Source organism: Ovis canadensis, chromosome 6 (assembly GCF_042477335.2).
Source record: "Ovis canadensis isolate MfBH-ARS-UI-01 breed Bighorn chromosome 6, ARS-UI_OviCan_v2, whole genome shotgun sequence".
Classification (NCBI taxonomy): domain Eukaryota; kingdom Metazoa; phylum Chordata; class Mammalia; order Artiodactyla; family Bovidae; genus Ovis; species Ovis canadensis.
In genome coordinates, this window is record NC_091250.1 from 39,698,139 (window position 1) to 39,721,823 (window position 23,685).

The window sequence follows — 23,685 nt, forward strand, 5'->3', positions numbered from 1 at the left end:
GTGAACCCATAGACTAGCATGAACCATGGTACGTCAGGCAGTGTTCCGTGCTTCTGCCTGAGAATAACAAGCAAACAGTGCAGCAGGTGATGTTAGGTGACAGAGTGAAGCCACAGACACGAGGAAGAGATTGTTTGGCTGTCTCCTCGAATCTGATGCTCTTTATAGTGCATTGCGAGTCCCCAGCGCTGCTTCTCCGGGTGCTTTTCAGACCAGGCAAATGATGGCTTTGAGGAGCAGCATTCGACATTTCACAAATCTGGGTCTTTTCCCAGCCGATACACATCCCTCACTTGATCGTCCTGTGACTGAGAGACAGCATTTTTGATTGGAATGTTTCATAGCATGTATAGCTATTTTAGGGAGCTGCTTGATATATATCCGAGGCTGAATATATATATATATATATATATATATATATATATATATATACACACACACACACATATATATGTTTCCTTTCTTGCTTCTTCTTTTACATCCTTCTTGACTCCCCATACAAGTTTTTAAGAGTAAATCACAAAGTAAATCATTGCACTGCTGTAGTCAAGCCAATTAAACTAATGAAGAAAATTATATCCTTAGTGCTGCTTCTCTGAGGAAGATAGATACATAAGAGAAACCTATGCTCTAATCTTTTGTATTTATAAAACCAAGCTAATTTTAAATTATAAAGTGAAAGTGAAGGCTCTCAGTCGTGTCTGACTCTTTGCAACCCTGTGGACTGTAGCCTACCAGGCTCCTCTGTCCTTGGGATTTTCCAGGCAAGAGTACTGGAGTGGGCTGCCATTTCCTTCTCCAGGGGATCTTCCTGGCCCAGGGATCAAACCCTGGTCTCCCGCATTGTAGGCAGACACTTTACCATCTCAGCCACCAGGGAAGTCCAAGTTAAATTGTAAATAACTGTTTAATTACTTAGATGGGAAAAAATAGTCAAAGTGTTGTTGAAAGTGGTTAGTGCAACTGATTTAAATATCACCATTCAAAAAAAGCCAATTGAACTTGCCTCTGTTTCTACCTTACTCAGTAAATCCAATGAAAATTTTATTCATATTAGCCATCTGATACCACATGGACCAAAAAAACAGCTATTTAACTAATTTTTATTTCATTGTTTATTAATTGTGATAATGTTTTACATGGGGTTTCTTTCTTTTTTTTTCTTTTAAAGAATATCAAGTTGTAATTTTAAGCTCTTCAGATCTCCAGAATGTTAGAACTTTAGATGACAAAATAGTTGCGAGCAAGACAGAGTTGTGCTTGGCAGCTCTCTCCCACCAGATGTTGAGGTCGAAGGCTGGCGGGGCTCCACTCTCCAGTCCACCCCTTGCCCTGTCATTTACCGTGCCACTTAGTCCATATTGGCTGTGTTTGTGGTTTTGTTCAGTGTTTGGGAAGATATTTTATTCTTGCCACGGGGGAGAGGGAAATAAAATGTGAAAAGAAGACTCTTATTTTTAGGGTCCTCTGAGCCAAGAATTTGGAAATTGAGTTTTCTTCAGTGTTTTCTTTCCTCCTTCCCTCCTCCTCCCTCCCTTCCTTTTTCTCTCCGTCATCTCTCTTTTTTCTCCCCCATTCTCTCTCTACTCCCTCTCCTTTCTGGTTGTGTTCCTTCTCATTTATAGGAAAGGAGTCACTATTTCCTAAATTTCTACTCCATGCAGGGAGCTTTATGTCCATTACATAATAAGGGATATGAAATGTGTATTGAATCGTTGAAAAGGTAAATAGATAGGATAAGGAAGCCATAGAACCTTTGAGTTTTCAGTTATGAAAGAGCTACAGTAATTAAGACTAGAGGTGATAAAACCATGTGCTGATGTCAAAACATGATCTTTAACAGATGGCAGAAAAAGAGTATGTGGGCTCTAGAATGTGATTCCTTTGGTAGTATCTGAGTGGGGTTAAGTTGCAGTTTAGATTTTTGTTGGAGAGATTATAGCTTTGCTTTAAAATGCATTGTTATAGGTAAAACTAATCTAAAGAGTTAGGAACTGTGGTAACATTTTCCAAAGGATATTGACTGGGGGAGGGGCACAAGGAAGCCATCTGGATGCTGAAATGTAACTGAATCTGGGTGGTGGTTTCATGGGAATATACATATGGAAAAATTCACTGACCAGTACATTTAAGATATATACATTTCACTGCATATAAATTATGCTTTAGTGAAAACAAAAACAAAATCTTTTTAAAAAGTAACTACAATATAGCCAAAGCACATAGTCTCTCCCCCAGTATATGCCTTAAATACAATTTCAACAAGTGAATGTAATTTTTAAAAATTTCACATACCCATTCCTATTCCAAATCAACATCCAATGTTAGCAATCTATTTGGGAAAGATATATGCATATATAATTTATAATTTAATTTATATTTTCAATTTATAATTTTAAATTACACTATTTATACATAATATATAAGCAAAATATACATATGATAACAGTTGTATAAATTTAAAATCAGAATGGCTCTCACATTGACGTTAATAACTGTGTATATCTTCTCTGAAATGTGAGACAAGCTTGATAATATACATTCCTTTTGCTAGAACACTATAAGTGCACCTCTAAACCTGATACATAAGAGAGACTCATTGAAACACCTACTACCCACTGAGATAATAGGGGATTTTTACACTTATCAAAAGATCATAATCCTTCCATTTGGCCATTGGTCAACTTCTCAGAAATAGTAATATCATCTTTCTCATGAACTTTAGGTAATAATTTTAAGCACAAACTAGTCATTGTAAAATTATTTAATGTAATATATATATTTAAAATTTGATGTTAGCTCATCATTTTTGTTTATTCAATTATAATTGCATAGTTGGGGACAGTATCTGGCTTGAACAACTCAATAATGCATATTTTTTTCTTTCTTTAAAACTAGGGCTATGTATTCAAACATTTACTTCCATTGACTTAATAAATAATCATATGGGCTGACAGAAATGATGATTGTTCATAGGCAGCACTACAGATGAATTGCCAGTAGCTTGTCCCTCATTCCTACCATATGTTAGAAAGCTCATTATTAAAGTGTAAATATTGCATTATTTGGGGTTTTAGATTTTAGTAACTAGAATCAGACTTGTCTCAATATTCTTCTGGTTCTTTAGCTTCACTTTCAGAATAAAGTTCATGAGAATTAAAAAGCATACTTGTTTTCAGTGTGATTTTCTCTTCCCTGTGGATTTTTAATGAATGCTATTTGAGGATAATGAAATTGATGTTAATACTTGAGTATCCCAGTTATCTTAATTCACGCTTCTGGAAGTCTGTGTCAAGGGAGGTTGATTCCAAGCCTCATTTTTATACAAACTGCAATATACAACTAATCATTTTGTGAGTTTTAAGATATATGAAAAGTTTCCCCTAGCTGTCAACAGCATGTGTAGTGAGATTCCTTGGCCTTCATTTTGATTACAATTATATATGAAATGAAAAGGTCAAGGCTTTAAATACCAAAAGCACTGAAATAAGAGACAAGATAATGGGAGAGAAGACTAGTGAAGGAGAGAAGAGCATAACAGGAAATAGAGACACAATCCAGGTTAGCCTGAGCTTATCAGTGTCTGCTTCCAAATTTTGTCAGGCCTTTCCTTGCTAATTCTTCCATTTCTATTCAAAATAATTCGCTTTACAAAGAGAAGTGGCTTTATTTTATTTATTAGCTGTTCATCACATTTCTTCTCATACTTTTACACAAGTATATTTTCATTTTTAATATATTTTCATTTTGGTTTTATCCAACAGACTGTATGTAGTCCATTGTTTGTTTGCGTGTATTGTCTAGATCCCCAATGCGATGTTTATATTTTAGTACAGATGAACATTTGGAGAAGGAAATGGCAACCCACTCCAGTATTCCTGCCTGGAGAATCCCATGGACAGAGGAGTCTGGCAGGCTATAGTCCATGGGTGTATGAAAGATTTGGACACAGTTGAGCAGCTGAGCACACATAGATGAATCTGGCTTGGTACCGAAATAATATTTTCTGTTTGATTTTCAATATCTTCCTTAAAAAAGACGTAGTCTTTTGGAGACTTTTGGCCATACTAGCACATTTTGTTAATATCTTCCTGGTATGTGAGCCAAAGTATGTGTAACTATAGTGGAAAATATTCATTTTTATATTATTCTTTTTTTTCTCAGTGTGTGCTGTATTTGTGGGCTTTGAAAATTCTTTACCCCAAAACACTGTTTTTACTTCGTGGAAATCATGAATGTAGACATCTAACAGAGTATTTCACATTTAAACAAGAATGTAAGTATACTTCTGGTTTCTCTTTTAACATCGTGTATGCTAAATAGTCATTTTAATCCATACAGAGTTTTACATTATGATCCATTGCTTAAAAGTAAAAAGCTCAAAAAATGAGTCCATATCATTTCATATTACTTTCTGAGCATGGCGAGTTAAGAGAATTAAGAATTTCTTTTAAAAGTATAAGTTCTTTATAAATGATATAAAATTTGAATTAATATTTGATGTGATTTAGCCTAAGGTTTAGAAAAGGCACAGGAACCAGAGATCAAACTGTCAGCATTCATTGGATCATAGAAAAAGCAAGGGGTTTCCAGAAAATCATCTAAGCCAAAGCTTTTGGCTGTGTGGATCACAACAGACTGTGGAAAATTCTTAAACAGATGGGAATACCAGTTCACCCTACCTGCTTCCTGAGAAATCTGTATGCAGGTCAGGAAGCAACAGTTAGACCTGGACATGGAACAACTGACTGGTTCCAAATTGATAAAAGAATACATCAAGACTGTATATTGTCACCCTGCTTATTTAACTTATATGCAAAGTATATCATGTGAAATGCTGGGCTGCGTGAATCACAAGCTGGAATCAAGATTTCCAGGAGAAATATCAACAATCTCAGATATGAAGATGACACCACCCTTATGGCAGAAAGTGAAGAGGCACTAAAGAGCCTCTTGATAAGGGTGAAAGAGGAAAGCCAAAGAGCTGGCTTAAAACTCAGCCCTCAAAAACTGAAGATAATGGCATCTAGTCCCAGCACTTCATGGCAAATAGAAGGGGAAAAAGTAGAAGCCGTTGAAGATTTTATTTTCTTGGTCTCCAAAACCACTGCAGATGGTAACTGCAGCTATGAAATTGAAAGATGCTTGCTGCTAGAAAGTTGTGACAAACCTAGACAGCAGATTAAAAGATGCTTGTTCCTAGGAAGAAAAACGGAAAAACCTAGACTGCATATTAAAAAGCAGAGACATCACTTGGATGACAAAGGTCCACATGGTAAAAGCTATGTTTTTCTAGTAGTCATGTATAGATATGAGTTGGACCATAAAGAAAGCTGAGTGCTAAAGAATTAATGCTTTTGAACTGTGGTGTTGGAGAAGACCCTTGGGAGTCCCTTGGACAGCAAGGAGATCCAACCAGTCAATCCTAAAGGAAATCAATCCTGAATATTCATTGAAAGGACTGATGCTGAAGCTGAAACTCCAGTACTTTGGCCACCTGATGCAAAGAGCCAACTCAGTGGAAAAGACTCTAATGCTGGGAAAAATTGAAAGCAGGAGGAGAAGGGGGTGACAGAGATGAGATGGTTGGATGGCATCACTGACTCAATGGACATGAGTTTGAGCAAACTCCAGGAGATAATGAAGGACAGGGAATCCTGGCATGCTGCAGTCCATGGGATTGCAAAGAGTTGGAAATGACTTACCAACTTAACAACAACAACAAGCCTAAGCAACAAGCGAGTAAGTTATATTTTAAAGTAGTCAGAATATTGCCGTTCAGGATAATCCTACTTTTTAATCTCAAATCACTCAATAAAATCAAATGGAGGACAGATTCAACCTTGTGCTTCTCTTTCTGGACGCAAAGGATTTACCAGCCTCAAGTAGATTTTACAGAATTAAAGACAACTTCTTCTTACAGAAATAAACTAGGGGTGAGGAGTACCTCATATAAATGTAATTTCCCTCTGTCTTAATTTTCCTCATTGTCTTTGGAAACTTAAATTTCTTTCTGTCATTCATTTAGCCCTATTTCAATGGAACACAAAACTTCTCTAAAAACATTAGTTGTAAGTTAATAAAGGAAAGCAATGTGCAGTGATTTAGAAGCAACATTGGAAACTTTCTTGCTATCTGCTTTTCTATAAGAAAGTTCGGGAGAATCATCCAGTTTTGTATCTTCTTCCATTGATCTCCTAGTTTTTGTGTTCTGTTCTGTATTTAATAGACATTTGTAGATAAATAGGACTTCTCAGGGGGCTCACATGGTAAAGAATCTCCCTGCAATGCAGGCGATCCATGTTCAGTTCCTGGGTCACGAAGATCCCCTGGAGAAGGGAATGGCTACCCACTCTAGTATTCTTGCCTGGAGAATTCCATGGATAAGGGAGCCTGGTAGGCTACAGTCCATGGGGTCACATGGAGTGGACATGACTGAGCAACTAACACTGTAAATAAATAGCAGAAATGTATGTATGCAAAAGTTCTCTCCTCCATTATAGAAAAAACTATTAAAGATGGTCAAATATGGATGAACCACAAAAGTAAAAAGCAGTAGATGTAAACGTTAATATATAACTTTAAAAAGTCTTTAATCATATTTGGAACTTTACATGTGTAGTTATATGCTAATATGATTCCAGCGAGAAAACAAAAAAATTCATTTTTATGAACCAATCCTACTTCTGAAATCATAAGAGTAAGTAATTGGTTTTTTATAATGTTTTAAAGGTAAAATAAAGTATTCAGAACGTGTATATGATGCCTGCATGGATGCCTTTGACTGCCTGCCCCTGGCTGCCCTGATGAACCAGCAGTTCCTGTGTGTACACGGCGGTTTGTCTCCAGAGATAAACACTTTAGATGATATCAGAAAAGTAAGTTCTGTTATTTTCCAGGTCTAGCCATTTTTAGTCCTTCAGTAATAAATACATAACATTAATTTCCCTGCCTTTAACGATAACATTTTGAATTAAAATGATCTAAAGTAGTCGTGGGAGAAGGCAATGGCAACCCACTCCAGTACTCTTGCCTGGAAACTCCCATGGACGGAGGAGACTGGTGGGCTGCAGTCCATGGGGTCGAGAAGAGTCGGACACGACTGAGCGACTTCACTTTCACTTTACACTTTCACGCATTGGAGAAGAAAATGGCAACCCACTCCAGTGTTCTTGCCTGGAGAATCCCAGGGATGGGGGAGCCTGGTGGGCTGCCATGTATGGGGTCGCACAGAGTCGGACACAACTGAAGTGACTTAGCAGTAGCAGCAAACTAGTCGTGAATATCTTCTTTGTATTCATTTTTTATCTAGAAAGAAGGATATATTTATACTTTAAAACCTCAAGGTTCATTTTGCCATGTGAAATGACATTAGAAATGTAAAATATTTGATCATGAAAAAGATATACATATATGCCTTTTTATTTCCTTTTGACTTGTTTCAAACAACCCATTGTATATTCATGATATGTTACAGTTAAAAAACATTGTTTTTGTCTTGGGGAAATATCACAACAGAACTTTTAAAATGTGTCCATATTATTCTTTAAAAAATCTGCTTTTGCAGCTTAAACTTTTAACGTAACAATCTAACAAAGGCGATGATGCTATTCTATTGATTTTATTGAGTGGTGAGGTGACAAGCAGTTCATTTTTTACAAGAGATATTTTTCTACTTAATTTAACACTATCTATTAGCATTGTTTTAGCCAGCAGAAATGATGAGTTAGGTTGAGTGTAGAAATACCTCTTTCGTGAGAAAATGTAGCATAGGATATTTTTATTTAGTGGAAGAGACATCTTTTATTTCTTTGATTATACTCAGTATCCTTTTAAAATGTCATTGCTTTTTAAAGGAAAATGATATTTAGGTAAGTAAAACATTTGAATTCTACCTGAATGCTCTATCATTAAAGTTCAGGTCTTCAAATGTAAAAAATAAGATTGTATTTACTTTCCTGTTAGAAAGGAAATGCATGGGTTTTATTTTTAAATTGAAACCAAAGTACATTAAATAAGCCTGCTCTGTGTGCTTGTGTCCTTTTTTATAAGATGCCATTACGCATCTGCTTCTGGTGTTCTGTAACCACAAAGGATTGGTATTTGCTTTACATTTAAAGTTCTATGGAGACGGAACACTGAAATGTAGTCTTTGAGTTCAAGTACATGAGTTTGTGCATGAATGAAACCAATTTATTCTGCAATCTGATGGACTCGTGAAATCAGTAACTACATTTCTTATCACAAATTATGTAGATTTTTAAAATATCCTTTGCTAACCCTAGGACTTTTTTTCTAGCATGTTTCAGATATTGTGTTCAATTCTCTTATTATCATTATGCTTTAGACTTTGAGGTAGAGTGATTTTTGGTTTGCATTTTCCATATGTCAGCGTTTCTACCACACTTATTTTATTTAATCAGTTTCATAGTTGTTTAACTGTAGATGATATGAATTTTAGAATGCATTCCATAACTTTTCCAGCGTAAGTTCTGTACTCTGGTTGCTTTACCGAAGCCCTAGCTGGGAAGCCGCCTTTGTCAGAAAGTGTCTCCTTTATGGCTCTAGCCCTAATACTAAGTTCTTGTTTCTTAGAAAGAAATTCTGTATTTTTATGGACAAGCATTATTTTTCTTGTATGAATTGTTCCAAAGCATAAATTATTTAAGTCTCTTAAGCAAGTCTAAGTTCGCAATGAATATTTTATGGATCACAAAATGGTTCAAATATAGAGGGTCTTGTCTTATTGAAGGTTTTCATTGGGTGTTGAAAATGTGAAATATATGCTTCGTACTTTTTAGATATTAGTAAAAAAAAAAAACCAACACCACTATGTAGCAAGACCATTATTTACATTACCTTGTATGTCTCAGAAAAAGAATTTCATGGGCTGTCAGACTTATATATTCACCTGTCCCGTGGGTTTTTTTTTTTTAATATTGTAGTATCAAATATGCAGAATTTCAGTTCTTAATGAGTTTTCATAGCTGTGTTATGCTTTTCTTCGAGAGACTCCCTAGTATCTGCTAACTTCACCCCAAATCCTTTCATTGCAGTTAAATCGGGATAAACTATGGGAAAGTGACAATGTTATAAAATTGTTGGTGAAATATCATTTTCAGTTATTATAGTGCTCACAGCTTCTAAATGTACAATTTTAAATTGAAACATGGCTTTGCTCAACGTGTATAGCTAGAAAATTCGAAAATTGATTTCATATGAGGACTTCAGGTAAAGCTAGGAAAATTAGGACTGTGAACTGAAAAATGACCTGCTAAATTGGGGTTTATTTTACTGCTTATTGTTAGGATTGGTATGTAAGGTAACTCTAATCAGCTTGGTTTTAATTAGAAACCTAACCCCTAATGAGTGAATACCCAAAATGTCGTACAGCACGTACTTACTCTCAAAATGAAAGCTGTCTGTTCTCAAAATTATATTGTTAAATACAAACACCATAAGTTGTTCCCTCTCCTGATTTCTAAATCACATTTCAATGGGAGGCAGTAACAAAAATTTTCCCCCAAAATCAAGTAAAATAAAAGCTTCTCAAGAAATGAAACACAGGTAGAACATCAGTTGGTAATAACTAAAACACTTGGCTAGATTAAAAAAAAAATAAGGAGGAGAGAAAGACAAAGAGGAAATCAGGAGGAAGGAAAAACAGAGTGGGAATTAAAGAGGCGAGAGGGAGGTATAAGGTGAAATGAAGGCAGATGATAATTGAGCATCAGGAAGAAGGAGGAAGGAAAATGGAAGAGGTGAGGAGTAGAAGAATGGGGAGGAAAGACCTCAGAACAGGAGAAAGGTTGGGGAGTTCACTCTGCACAGTGACTGGGAAGCAAAGATGGGTTTTGTGAAATGCTGGTTTCTTCTATTTTCTAAGTTCCAACTTTCCAAAGATTAGTATTTTGCTCTCTGTCTTCTATTTTTCTTAGTTAGACCGATTCAAAGAACCACCTGCTTATGGACCTATGTGTGATATCCTGTGGTCAGACCCGCTGGAAGATTTTGGAAATGAGAAGACTCAGGAACATTTCACTCACAACACAGTCAGGGGCTGTTCATACTTCTACAGGTGAGGTCGGAGAGCTCCGCCTCCTGGAGCATGTCGCGTTCGTTAACTGTTGTCATTGATCAGTCCATGCATCCGATTCATTTGTTATGTGTGTAACTTTTCTAGGAAACAAATACAAATGAAGGTTCGCTTTGAAAGCCTGGTTCAAATAGATTCTTAGCCCCTGGAAAATAAAAATATAAATAAATAAATTGATAGATAAATAAATGGATGTGTTGATATAGATGTATAGATACACTATCCGTGAAGAATAGAAAAGGCATAAAAGAGGCAAGCAGTTTCATGATGTCCAAGCAGCTGAAGAAGATAGTAGGGTTTAGCAGAAAGTTGGGTCTGTTTCAAGAACCATAGGGAAGAAAATCCAGCCTTGATTTTTTTTTTCATTCAATTATGTAATCACTTAAAAATGTTTTTACCAGTGTTCATACCTTAAATCAGAAAAACAATTTTAAATTGGTTAACTAAATTATTTTCAAGTTATTCTTAAATTTTCCTAAGTTCATCAGACTTCCTGAATCATTCATTAAAATTAGTAGCAACCCAGTATGTAAGTACCACCGTAAATTTATTTTTAGCACTTGACAAGCCATATTGACAAAACTTTTATAGTAATGTTTCTGTTTGCAAATGTATGGAGATTTCCCCATACCCGTAGCATTTCAGAGCACTTCAGAAAGTAGTCAGCAACTCAGTTGGGATTTTTGCATGTTCTCATGATCTTCCTGATATCTTATTTCACCTCAGTTTTGGCCTACTGCATTTTATTACCCACAGTCTCACTAGGTTCCCTTATCAGATGTACAGTGTGATGTGAAAGTGGCCAGAATGAAAATGCAAAAGAGATTATGGAGAGGTTGAGAATTTAAGTTCTAGAATACAGTGTGGGTTTGTTTTTTTTTTTTTCTCTTAACTGAAAAATCATACCCAGTAGTCATTGAAGTTTACACTCAATTCCTGCCGTGGCAGCTAAGCTAATGATCAGACTGGATGAACTCTGTGAACTGCATCCAACTACATATCTTTCATCTCTTGAGTAGGCAGATAGCATCCTCCTGCATAACACTGATCAGAGTTATTCTGGAATATTTTGTTCCATACATTGTTTTCCTGATGGGGCAAAAAAGTTTCCTTTTGCTTATCTGTTGATGTGATTGAGAAATTGAAGTTTGTGAACGGAAAGTCTTGTTCACTGTAAACCATCATTCAAAGAATAGTCTTTGTTTTAAATATTAAGAGGTCTGTTCTAAGCCTCTTTATCAGAAAATTTGCAGTTCATTTCCAAGTTTTGGAAACTTTGGCTAAGATAAAGGCGTATAGTATTTCCAAAAAGCCTGAAGATTTCTTTTCACTAATTATTTAATTGGGGAGTAATCGTTTATTCAAGACTTCTAACTTTTAGGGAAAAGTTGTTTTGTTGAAATACAACTGTATTTGCCAAGTGTTCAATTTTTCAGATCTAGTGTTAAATCCTTAATTATACCAAGAGTGTTTAAATTACCTACTTGATACCACTGAGTTGCGCTTCAATAATACAATATCAAACAAAATATAGACCTCTTGATTTTGATATTAACACGTATAGTATTAACCGTTCTTTAATTCATAGTGTAACATTCTTCTGTTAGCTGAGTTAGCCGTTCAAATATGTCATCTTCTAAATAAAGTCCTGTGCTGAACTTGTATAGTTATGATATTTTTGTTTCGTGACTGTAGACTTAGATTGTTTCGTGACTGTAGACTTAGATGTGTTTACATCAGAGATAAAGTCCATCAACTAGATAATTAGAGGATTATGTGTGCTTTCACACCTTTGTTCTCAACAAAATGATTGTTAAACTCATCTCATTAGAGATTCTTAAGAGATAGTGATCTTTAGCCATGACAAATGCTGACTGTCAAAATCCACAGCCTGTGTCCTCTGACTAATGGTAAAGCAGTGTGGATTATGTCATATCTGAAGAAGAGAAAAATGGCTCATGCATTCCTCTAGAACTTTTGGATTATTTTTTTCTTTCGTGCCATCTTGAAGGTGTCAAGGCATCTTCTACGGCCAAGGTTTATAAAGCTGGTCTAGAACAGGTACAGAGGGACAAGAAAATTGGTAGAAGAACAATAAAAACAGGTAGAGTTATTGGCAGTTATTACCTGTTTGAGTTATTGGCAGTTACTTTCATCCACAACTCCCAGTTTTATTTCACATGTATCTGTAGTTTGTGTATTTAATTTGCTCTGCCACTCCGTCCATGATTTAATGTATTGTCTGGGCAATGGTTTAAATGAAATGAAGTTCCACGGACAGATGTATCTAGAAGGATTTGCTGATGCTGCTCATGAGTTATAGAAGATAGTGCATGTGACCGAGGAAGGCATCTCCTTTTGCTCCAGTGCTACCGTTACCTGTAGAACCTTAGACCAGAGTTTGCACGCTCAGTGACTGTAATGTTGAAGTAACTGAGATGCTTGAACCAGCCGTGAGTTAGATTGTAAAGATTCGTGAAGATCGTGGCAAATCAGAGGTATTAGAGCAAATGAAACTGTTGGCCAGACTTGGTGCTTTGGGTTGTTGGCCTTGGGTGTGTCCTGTGAGCTTTGTGTTCTAGATTTAGCTTGCTCCAGGAGTAAGTTTAACTAACCAGTCTCACATTCCTCTAAGCACTGAGATTTGGAAAACATCTTGAGGGGCACTTAAAATGTGTTTTTGAAGCTGCAAATGGCAGCTCACTCTAATCACCATTGGTTTCTTAATTGCAGATCAGCAGCCTTTCTTCTGTCCCCAAGCTGCCCCGCTGCTCTTTTGCAATTGGTACTCCTGACAGCCCTTTCCACCTAGACATCCTGTGGCTCCTCCTTTTTCACAGATCCTGCTTGCCCTCCAGCTTATCAGGCAGATCCCTGTCTGTTCCACTGCGTCTCTTTGTCTTCCTCCAGTTCTTGACAGTTTTTCCTTCACACTTTACTCAAGAACCACATCTGTGTCCTTAGCTTCACCGTAAACTATGAACTCTGGTTAGATTACCAGATCTGTGCCTGGTCCATTTATCTCTTTATCTTTCCTGAGCTTGCATTCTCTATTTCTAGTTTTCTGCTGGAATTTTTCATCTTAGATGTTCCTTTGTTACCTTCTCTTGAACTCACCTTGCTTGAAGAGGTTTATTATTTACCTTTCCACTGGGGATTTCTCCTGGTTTTTCTGTTTCTATTAATGGTTTATTTTCCCAGTTATACAGAGTAGCAAATATTTTTTTCTTTTTCTTCTTGCATTGAAATCACCACTAACGAGTCATCATATCTTAATGGCCCTCTCTTTAAAATATAACCAGCATCTAGACCATCCTGCCTTCCCTCCTTCCCACTCTGAGTTCAAGACCATTTTTAGTCTGTTGAAATCATACCTGCTTTCACAGCATCCTTCCCCTCCCCTCACCTCAATTCAGCTCTTCCAGATTCACGGGTGTTCTTTGGAGAATTCATTCACTCGTTCAATTATTTAACAAATATTAGCCGAACACGTACTATATATGCCTTGTGTGAGGTTTTATAGATGCTCAAAGTCCCTGCCTTTGAGGGAATGACAGTCTAGTGTCAGAGGCCGAAAAATAAACTGACAAATAAATTTCAAGGTGAGTAGTTTTGCGATGTTTGGAAGTTATCTCTCTCTTTCACACACACACACACACACACACACACACACACACACCCAAACAAGGATGGATGGTGTTTAAGAGACTCCTCATGGTGGAAATATTGTTAAACTGAGCTTTAAAAGGATGTGTAGGATATATCCAACCAGAATCAGTGGTGAAGGCTCTTGCAGGCAGGGAAAGTGGTGAAAAATATGAGGAAAATAATGCTCTGGGAATTCTAGAAAGATGACTACCCAGATGGTCTCACTGGACCTCCAGTCCCAAATTATAGGTAGCTGCTTTGGTATACACTAAAGCTGGGCTTCATAACTAAGCTATTTGACTCCTGTTTTTATATCAACTAGGAACGCTTACATATGTGTGCCAAAAGACATATACAAGATTGTTCATAGCAGCAGTATTCAATAGCCAAGTAATAGAAACAGCCCAAATGTCTATTTAGTAGAATGAATAATAAATTGTAGAATATTTATACAGCTAAATACAGCAAATGAGAATGAGTTAACCAAAACTGCACAGAACAACATGGATGCATGTCGCAAGTATAATGATGAGCTGAAGAAACCAGATACTAAAGGGGATATACTTGGTGATTTCATTGAAATAGGAATTCAGCATTAGAGCAAGCAGATCTATAACATTAAAAACCAGGATGGTAGTTACCCTTAGTGAGGAGGTAATGGTGCCTCAAAGAAGATGTGAAAAGTTGCTGGGATTCAGGTAATGTTCTTTGTCTCGATACGAATGCTAGTTACAAGGGTGTCCAGTTGTAATTGTCTGATTTGTGCAGTCTTGTGTATCAATTTGTCATCTTCTCATTTGTGCAGTTTTCTGTTAAAATGTTGTACTTCAATAAAAGTTTGCCTTAAATAAAATGTGCTCACTGCTCCTGAGGCACCTGGCAGCCAGGAGCACGTAAGGGCTTAAGCTCTGGTGAAGTTCTGGCAGGAAGAGTTGGAACCCTACCAGACATGATCCTTAGTGGGTAAAATGAAATTAGTTAGAGCACCCTTGGGCAGAGAGAAAACACAGCATGTCCTAGGAAACAATAGTCTTGGCATCATCCAGGCAGCACCAGGACATCCTGGGGCTAATAATCCATTGACAGGTCCCAAGGAGCAGAGAGGGAGCTGGGCAGGGGAGTGAGCCCTCCCTCCTACCGGGCTGAGAGCTACTGAGGCACCAAAGAGGTGAGTGGAGGCTTTCTCTTGGTCCACTGGCGAGGGGTTGCAGGCTGGCTGCCTCTGCTCTGTTGAAGCCAGTGAGGGAGAGAAACCCTTTGCATCTCTCACTTATGTAACCGCCCATGTTGAGGCTACTACAACAATTGCATATGAGCCTCAGTAAGCTGAAAAATTGCTGCTGAGCATTTAGGATATGAAGACAAATAAAAGTGCCTGTCTCTTAAGGCATTCGTTCACTGTTCCTGGAGAGCAGATGTAGAAACATAAATTACACTACGGCATGACAAGTGATATATTAGATTCATATGTTATGGGAACATGGTGGATGCGGCAATTTTGTACACCTCAGGGTGAGGTAGGTTTGAAGGGGAGGTTTCCCAAGTGATAATTTAGCTCAGGCTTGGCGGAAAAGTGGTCCTTCATGAAGAAACAAACAAGCACCGGGGAAAGGATATGCAAAGGCATAGAAGCATAAAATAGCCATTTTAATAATGCTTGCTGGGTGTTAGCATGGTTAAAGCATCTGAAATCTCCAAGATTTATTTCAGGGTCTAAAATATATTTTAACATAACCAGAAACAAAAATAAGAGCATCAGCAGAATGAGTCTAGTCTAGTAAGAGCTGTTTGCTCTGATGCCAAAACAGTTTTTCCTATCATTTCTCAAGATTTTGTCTTTTCTACCTCACCTTTGCTCACGCTCAGTCTCCTTCCTATTCCTCCTTGTGTGTGTGTGTGTGTGTGTAATTCTAGCACCTTACCTGTCTACTAATCCCCGTAAGTCATTGCCTCTGAGATCTAACACAAGTCACAACTGCTAAATGGAACAGCTACTGCTGGAATCCGGAGTTGCTGACTCACCATTCATTCTGTGGTGTATTCTTCCCTCCACACCATGGTGGTGGGGAGACAAATACGAGACATTGCTGAATGTCTACTGCTTCGGGCCAGAACATCTACATATATTGCTACCTCATTTGCTCTTCATCTCAGTTCTATGAAATAAATAACACTCTCTGCCGTTCCCTAGCTCAGTCCTTTCTGTCAAGCTCCCAAGCAGGCACCCAAATACATATAGGGCAGTATTTGAGAAAATGGGGGTTTATATTTTAAATTCCACTCTCATGTTATATTTATACTTCTGTTTACTTTATGGTTAGATATAGTCTTGATAATATGAATTTTGTCTGCAATACTATGTTAATAGTCTCACTATTCCAAGGAAATTTCCACCTTGTTTTCTGCTCTGAGAAGACACAATTTCTAGTGCTTAAGGAATACTCATATTCCAATAGAAAAAAAAAGAAGCATGAAAGAATACAATAACTTCTTCCCCCAAATACAGCTACACATTGTGGTAAATGAATATCACATAGCTGAAAGCATCTCTGACCTTCACCAACCCTTGAAGCAAGTGTTGTTATAAGACCTGCTCAGGACACAGGGTTAGATGAAACCTTTCCAGCAAAATCACTCTTGCGGATAGGTTGTTCCTGAAAATGTGCCCCTGTGGAGGCACATGACAAGGGGGCTGAGATCCAGCCCACCTTCTGCTCAGAGGCTCAGCCACGGCCCCTTTTTGGATTGATCAGCCTGGAGGAAGAGACTCTTTCTTCTTGGTGAGCTCAGAAGCATCACCTTAGTAATGAAAAGAGAAAGAAAGACAAGAAAAAAGATCCAGTACAAGAGAAAGATTTTTTAAAAAAGATTTCCTCAGACCCACATGCTTTGTTTCTTGCTTTATAATGTCTCTATGAAACTTTACTGTTTTATCTTTTATGTAGCTTTTTAATTTAAATTATGTGTTTTTTCTTTTCCTACCTAGTGTATTTTATCTTCAGAACAGAAACCATTCCTTGCACTTACCATGCCACCCTCCTTGTGTCTCATAACAGATGGGAAAAAAAATCACCAAGAAGTCTTTGATAAATTATTCATGAATTAATGATTTTCCAACTGTCTCTGTGTTGTTAATGTGTTCTGAACTGTGCTTTTCCTACCACTCTACGTGTATGTTTTTAAATGCTTTTCAGCTAAACACTTTGTGGTTTATTCTCATTTCTATTTCCATAAAAATATGGTAGAAGGTTTTTATCTCTAATTAAAGAAATTATTTAGAAAAATGTTTGTAATTCTTAGGAAGTTCAAGTATGAGATTGTACATGCTTTTACATTTTGAAATATCTTCTTCAAAATGAGTTTGTTCCAAGTAATAATGCAAGTGTTCCTCACTTAAAGCTATTAACCTAGCGAATTACTGCTATGTTAATTTTATCTTCTTCAGATTTTCATTAAAAATGACATATATTTCCATGGGAGGAAACTCAGATTAAACATGTAAGGTTTAGCATGAGGAAAATATATTAAAATTATATTTTCATAAGACTAGGTAAGTTCTTCCAAAAGGAAAAAAATAGATAAAAAAGAGCAGCCAAGCCATGTGCCCAAAGGAAATAAGTAACAAACCTAGACAGACAACCTTTGTCTTACAGTGGTACAAGGCAATAAAGTGTCTTTCTAAAGAACCATTGTGAGGGCACATGAAATGTAGGTACACTGCTTAAGGAGATAGGGAAGGAGCATTTATTGAGTGCCCTTGGCTGGGCATTTTACAGCTTAATATGTAACACGCAAATGTACTGTATTTTGAAGACCAACCAGTGTCTCTGAAATTAAGGTTTCTTTTCTTGACACACTGGTCTGGAAAGGTGGTATCCTCACCTTCTCCCAAAGTAGAACTGTCTTTGAAGACATATGTTGGTCAACTCATAATCTAGGTACCCTGTGGACATATTTCCATGTAGACACTTGGGGAACCATCTCCTCTAGTTAGTAGGTCATGCTAATGTTCATCAATTAGATGGTTTATTCATTTATTGGAATGACCTGGAACACTGGGAAGTGAAGGCCTCATGGATGTCTCCTCTTTATCTCTCCCTTGCGAATTGCTAGAATATTCTAGAACACACATATATGCACACTCAGACACATGCACACAAATAGGTGTGCACAGGCACAAAGACTGTTTTTGATTTCAGGTCAAAAAACAGAATCCTGTTTATCATTAATATCTCTGCAATGGTATGCCATTTTTTCCCTATTCATCAGAGAATTCTTAGAAAATCTTAGTATAAAAGCTGTTTTCATCTTTTGTTTTATAATAAATTATTTCAGTGACATACATTATTTCCCCAAAGAGCTTTTTTTATAATTGGGAGTTGTTTACTATAGTGTACGTTGTTGTTGAGTCGTTCAGTCGTGTCTGAGACCCCATAGACAGCAGCACACCCCGGCTTCCCTGTCCTTCACCATGTCCCAGAGCTTGCTCAAGTTCATAACCGTGGAGTCAGTGATGCCATCCAACCATCTCGTCCTGTGTCTTCTGAGAAAGGTTCTAGTAGTTTAGATTCTAGTGAATATCTATAATTGTTTATATTTAAACAAGTATCGGTTTGCTATCCCTTGATTTGAATTATCTAAAATGTTTTTCTTTTTATGATATACATTTTCTCATTAAAAATTCTTGGAGCAGAGATAAAGTGACTGCAAAAGATGTTCCATGTTTAATTTATAATTTCAATCTCATTTTTAATTACATTTCCATCTTTGGTTTTGAGACTTTCTTAATAGACAAAATCATCTTTATTGTATATTTAATATTTTTATTGAGTCACAATCAAGAATAAGCCTTAAGATAAAATTCTTTTGGTCATATTTAAAGTACACATTTTTAAATCTTGTGAATTTCATAATTTTGTTTAGATTTTGAATGACATAGTCAGTTAACTTACCCATAAAGATGTTGACAATTTGACTCTCAGAAGGCTTACTCTCGGCCATTCCCTAGCTCAGTCATTTCTGTCCAGCTCCCAAACAGGCACCCAAATACATATAGGGCAGTATTTGAGAAAATGGGGGTTTATATTTTAAATTCTACTCTCATGTTATATTTATACTTCTGTTCACTCTGTGGTTAGATATAGACTTGATAATATTGATTTTGTCTATGAGTGGATACTTTTTCCAATTTATACACCTCCAGCTCTTCAGAAGTATAGCTGTATGGACTTACCTGACGGTCCAAGTGGTTAGGACTCCATACTTCAACTGCTGGCGGCCCGGGTTCGATTGTTGGTCTGGGAACCAAGATCCTGCAAGCCTCCTGGCACAGCCTAAATAAACAAATAAGTAAATAGAAATACAGCTATAGGCAGATGTAAACTACTATATAGTTTACTATATAGAATGGATAAGCAGCAAGGTCTCAGTGTATGGCTTAGGATACTATATTTAATATCCTGTTATAAACCATAATGGAAAAGAAAATTTTAAAGTATATATATATATATATATATATATATATATAATTAAATCACTTTGCTGTACAGCAGAAATTAACACATCAACTGTACTTCAATTTAGAAAAAAAAATGAAAGTTCAGCTATAGGTATTTTTTCTGCCACAGGGGAACACCTGTCCTTAGAACCAAGAAGTCTGTCTCATAAATGTTGCATGTTTGATTACACTTGATCAGATCACATGGATCTGGATGTTATAGGAAGTATGCTCATGATGATTTTATAACAGATGCTTCTCTTTTCTTTCTCTCTCTGGCAGTTACCCGGCTGTATGTGAATTCTTGCAGCACAATAACTTGTTATCTATCCTCCGAGCTCACGAAGCCCAAGATGCAGGGTGAGCAGTCTTGTGGGTTTATGAAAACCATGCATTACTTTGTCATTCCTTCATGTGTTTGGCTGTGGAGGTTCCCTTTGCCAAACTCTCCCGCTGAAGGATTAGATCTAAAAATTGCCTTCTGGTGTCATAGATATGGCGGGATCCAAAGGAGTAAGTGGTTGTGGGTGTACTGTGAAGTCTGCTTTTAAGTGCTCTGCTAGCTGTTTAGGAGCCCCTGGTGGCTCAGACAGAAAAGAGTCTGCCTGCAATGTGGGAGACCTGGGTTTGATTCCTGTGTCGGGAAGGTCCTCTAGAGAAGGAAATGGCAACCCACTCCAGTATTCTTGACTGGAGAATCCCATGGACATGGGAGTCGCAACACGACTGAGAGACTTCACTTTCACTTTATGAACAGGTAGAATTTTCAACTGGCTGTTTTAAGCACAGTGAGGCCACCTCCTCCTATTTCTTTTAGTTCCCGCTCTTACCTTTGTCCTGTAAGTGAGTAAATTACCAGCTACTTTTCAGTCTCCGTCAGCCACGTTGGTCTGAATTGCACATTAGTATTTAACAGAGATTGCATTGTTGTGCCCTTGTTTAAAGAATATCATCCCTGATCCCTGTAAAGTTTTAAAGGGCAAAAACAGAGACTTCAAATGATGGGAAAACTCCTATATTCTAACTCACAAATACATAACATGATTTTGTAATGACTGGTAAATTTTTAAAACGTAAACAGATTGTAAGGACATAGAAAAATATGAGATATGCACTCTGATGGTACATTAAATCTACATTTGGGATGCAGGCATGGGGGAAATAAGCATAATTAACTTTTAAGATTTGAAGTCCAGTACCCTTCCCAACAAGCTTCACTGAAAGGCACTGTTTTGCCTTAAAGGCTTAAACTCATTCCTTCATATTCTAAATTTTCTGAAAAGGAGGAACATTTATTTTTATAACCTGTGTACTGAAATCAGAAATGTAGATGCCAGCATTCTGAAGTAAACCCAAACCCATGAAGGTTCTGAATCAAGGCAGATCCTAAATTTTTTTCAAAATTAGCTTTTCTCAAGCATCAATCAACAAGTATGAAATGATCCGATACTGTGCACTCAGCGCTCTTGTAGCTGGTATTTGCAGTAATCTATTGATATACCCAGCCAATCAAGTCCTCAAATGATCTTTTTCACTTTGGGGGCAATGGGGTCACCATTGTTTTTTGGCTGACTGTCCCAACTGAACATGTTCATAGCATGTTTATCTTAATCCCACAATAGACCTGAAATCCATCTGCTTATTTGAAAATAGGTTAAGTGCATCAGTTAAAATCAACAAATATATTTGTTTAAAATGAGCAGTTGATTGATTCATTAGGAAACATTGAGGTTACTTCATCCAGATTCTTTGTTTTTATTTGTTGTTAAGTAAGCACAGTCAGCCACAATTTATGAAGTCAGAACACTAGGATTGAGAGTGCCACCATCTTTTACGCTCTGATTTTCTGCCAACAAAGCTCAGTTCCATAAGCAGAATAAATACTTTGAGGCCATTCCAAAAGATTTTTAAGAGGATATTGTCTCCTGGGAAAAGTAGTATCAAAATATTTGTAAAATTAGAAATTTTAAGGTGATTATTTATCTATCCAAAGGTACTGTTTGAGGCCCATTTAGAACTCAGTTAAATTAGGCATGATTAGGCTGCCAGAAATTACTGACACAAAATAACCAAAGAATGATAAAATTTTGTTTTGTACTTTAGGAATTTTTCTAAATTGATATTCCTGAAATCTGTCACATAGAAGTCATGAGATACCTTTTCACCTTGATGGAAAAGAACCAAATCTCCTGTATTTTTTTATTATTTGAGGACTAGAGTCTTATTTTTGTCTCAGTAGGAGAAAAACAACTGGATTGTTGATTTATTTCCAAAGATCTTGAAGATGTTTCATTACTGATTGATTAAATGTTTATATGCTGAGATTATAATCTTTGACCTACAGATACCAGAAGAGACTGGCAATAAATAAAATTCTAAAACAGAAGCAATTTCTGCTTGTAAAACCCATATATTTAACCAGATGTTCTTTAAAAAGCAGATCAGCCTAGGCATTATGGATTTATATAGCCATAATAGAATATTATAGATGATAAATAGAATAATCAGCTTGGTAATTAGTGGTAAAGTTTATATATTACTCTGCTTGTTTAGTCTTTTTATGTTAAAAATATTGGCATGGAAAGCATGGTAGGTCAGATATCTATGAGCAAAAACTGTGGCCTCTATCCTATTGAACATATAGAACTGAATTATGATTTTTCGCTAAATTCTGCCCTCCCTGGATCTACTAACCTTAGAAAAGACCTATTTGGAAGTTGTACGTATGACTCTGTGTTTTTATTGTCACCCTGAAACGAATTGAAATCTCTGTGTAACAACAGACTTTAGTGAGAAAATTTTGTTTAATGTTACATAATTGAATTCTCTTTGAATGCTAAAAATTTAATTTTGTATTTCTAAATCTATAATGTGATATATTTTTCATACTTAACCTTGTTTTGACTTGCATTTAATTGTTTTTAGGTACCGCATGTACAGGAAAAGCCAAACAACAGGCTTCCCTTCTCTCATTACAATTTTTTCAGCACCAAATTACTTAGATGTATACAATAACAAAGGTGAGTGTTTTCAAATCCCTCTGTATAGTATGTGCTGTAATTCTTAAGTTCTCTTTTGGTTTGGTTTTAATTAAGCATTTTTAGTCATTCTTTTTCTCCTTACTTTTTCATTTATTGTCTGATACAAATGTGATTATCTTCAGAGTTCCAGGTTCAGTTGGTCAGAAGTGAGGCCCAGGCAGTTACTTTTTAATTGTTCTCTAGGAGACTGTAAAGGTATAGAAGGGTTGATAGCTACTGCTCTGATAGGTATAGGCTTTCAAAGAAAGAACAACTGAAAAGTAATCCAAAATCATGATAGGCATTTAAATAATAACGGTGGGAATGCCGCACGTAAAGGATTGAGAAAAATAAGCAAAAAAGAAACTATAGCTTGAAATCCGAATTCAAATTTCATCTATTGAGACCCTACCACTAATCAGATCTTGTGCTAGGTAAGTATATTACTTTTAAATACTTATTTAAATGTCATTTCTTTTTAAAAATTGAATTAAACTTTAAATATCATTTCCCCCGCAGAGTAAGTCTCTATGGTAATTGCCTTGCCCAAGATCTCTCAGTCAGGTAGTGATGGACCCGAACAGGATGACAGAGGAGCCTGGAGGGCTACAGTCCATGGAATCGCAAGAGTCAGACAGGACTGAACGGCTGAACAACAGCAGAGAGTCAAACACTTAAGTCCATTCAACAAGGAATGATTTTTCCAGAATGGTCAGGGAGGGCCTTGTTTAAGATAAAATACAATCTGAACGTGGAAGAATGGTTAGCATTTGATTAGAAAGAGGAAAAAATAAAGTCAAAGCCACTGTTTTTGCAACTTGTTTCTTTTTCAGCAGCAAACACTTTGTTTTCCAGACAAAATCTCAGTCTTGAAGCCTCTTATGTAAAATCAGTAAGAAGTAGTTCCCTTCGATTGGAAAAGTCTTCTTCATCTTCTACCAAAAATTCCCTTGTGGTACATAGAAGAAATGCAAGAACTTAGTAGGTTGTCTTCATGACCCACTGTGATCGTGTTATTTACCAAAAGTATATAAAATATGAACACTTATGTTTGTATTGTTTTATAGCATTACGCATTTTTTTTCTGTTATATCTAGTGAAAACAGTGCCCACATGAGTAATTTCTTGACAGAGTTTGATTACTAAGTAGCATGTACTATATTCACAAGCTTTATAAAAATTAAAAAAAAAAACAAAACTCAAAACAGGACAAGGGTGGGAAGGAGAGAGAGAGAACTGGGATTTTACTCCATGGAAACAGACCTAGCCTTTATCCATTCATCAGAATGCTAAGCAGTACAGTTTTGCTTGAGACCAATAGCGATTTCTCGAATAAGATATGCATTGCTTCTTTGTCTATGCTTCTGATTTAACAAGGTAGAAACTTAAAAAACCATAGACATCAGGGCATTGCTGTCTTTGAG

At 36.6% G+C, this 23,685-nt stretch overlaps 1 protein-coding gene across 4 annotated transcripts in view; it reads left to right on the top strand.

Moving 5' to 3' along the window:
- PPP3CA (protein phosphatase 3 catalytic subunit alpha) overlaps positions 1-23,685 on the top strand; it is a 322,924-nt gene that overhangs the window by 251,609 nt on the left and 47,630 nt on the right. For all 4 annotated transcript variants that reach the window (XM_069593620.1, XM_069593621.1, XM_069593622.1 and 1 more), the window contains 5 exons: positions 4,165-4,276; positions 6,733-6,878; positions 9,939-10,078; positions 19,524-19,601; positions 22,167-22,261. In XM_069593620.1, coding sequence (XP_069449721.1) covers positions 4,165-4,276; positions 6,733-6,878; positions 9,939-10,078; positions 19,524-19,601; positions 22,167-22,261 — 571 coding nt within the window. The remainder of the gene's footprint in view (positions 1-4,164; positions 4,277-6,732; positions 6,879-9,938; positions 10,079-19,523; positions 19,602-22,166; positions 22,262-23,685) is intronic.